At 20.3% G+C, this 1,252-nt stretch overlaps 1 protein-coding gene across 1 annotated transcript; it reads left to right on the top strand.

Annotated features, from left to right (window-relative positions):
• On the top strand, nucleotides 1-356 carry EHI_173750 (uncharacterized protein; the record flags this gene model as incomplete). The annotated part of the gene is made up of 1 exon (XM_001914370.1): nucleotides 1-356. A coding segment is annotated over one exon (356 nt), but the record flags the coding sequence as incomplete, so codon positions are not given.
• Between the last annotated feature and the right edge of the window lie 896 nt (nucleotides 357-1,252).

The following is a 1,252-nucleotide window of genomic DNA, read 5'->3' as shown; positions in this document are numbered from 1 at the left end:
TAGAAGAATGGAATAAAGAAGAAGAGAAAATGAAAATTCAAGTTACATTAGTTGAAAAGAAAAATGTTGGAATGATTAAAATGTTTAATCCAAGACTACATGAAGTTGATTTACAAAAAGAAGTTAGAGAAGTAAAGAAGAAGATTAAAGAAGAAGCACGTAAAGCATCTAAAATTGAAGAAGGAATTACACAAAATATTAGTGATATGAAACGATATGAAGAAGAAATTGAAAGACAAAAACAAAAGAAAGCATATGGAAAGATTCTTAATGAATTACAAGGACAACAAAGTGAATGGAAAAAGTTTGATAAAAAGAAAGGAAAACAAAATTATAAAAAGAAAGTACGATATTAACATAAGTTAAATATTTAATTGATTGAGAAAAGTTATAAATTTAATAAAGAAGATTAAAATTAATTCTTGTTTTTTTTTAATTATTGGAATAAATAAAAGAAGAATGAGTAAAATTTATTTATTCTTTTCCTTTCTTTGATTCTCTTTTATTTTATTTTGTTTATTATTCTTTTTATTCATTAAAAGTCTTTATTATATCTATTCTATTAATGAATATTTAATTGTTAAGACAAATTATAGATAGAATAAATAATAATATCATTATTCAGTCGATATAAAGCTTTTCTTTGTTAAGTGATTTTCATACATTCATTCTAATTAAAATGAAAATAAAGATTATGAGAAACATATTCAATTATTGGCTGAATAAATTGTGGTTCTTATCTATTTTAATAATTAGAAGTATCAGATAGAATATATATAATTGTAGAATATAAAATATTTATATTCAAACAAAAGACTATATGATTCATAATGATTTATAATGACTGCATTATGTACTAAACACACAGAATGAATATAAAAGAGAAATAAACACAAGAAAGAATAAAATAATAATCAAATTATATGAATATTGTAATTGATTGAAATACAAAAATATTTCATTCATATTTATTAATAGAACATATCATATTTAATATTTTATCATACACAATACATTGTATTATATTAGAAAATACATAAAATAATCAATAATAATAAATTTACATCATTTGACATTATTATTGATTCTTTGTTTTTTATTTCTTTTTTTTTTGTTTCAAATTAAACATAAATAATCAAAATCATTCCACTTCAATTACAATGATTCGTTGTGGTATGAAACGGCACTTACCACAAAATGGATTTGATATTCCTTTATAATTAAATGACCATTGAGAACAATATGATTCTGT

This window comes from Entamoeba histolytica, genomic scaffold (genome assembly GCF_000208925.1).
Source record: "Entamoeba histolytica HM-1:IMSS scf_1104750518911 genomic scaffold, whole genome shotgun sequence".
NCBI classification, from domain to species: domain Eukaryota; phylum Evosea; order Mastigamoebida; family Endamoebidae; genus Entamoeba; species Entamoeba histolytica.
This window is presented reverse-complemented; position numbering and strand designations above follow the sequence as displayed.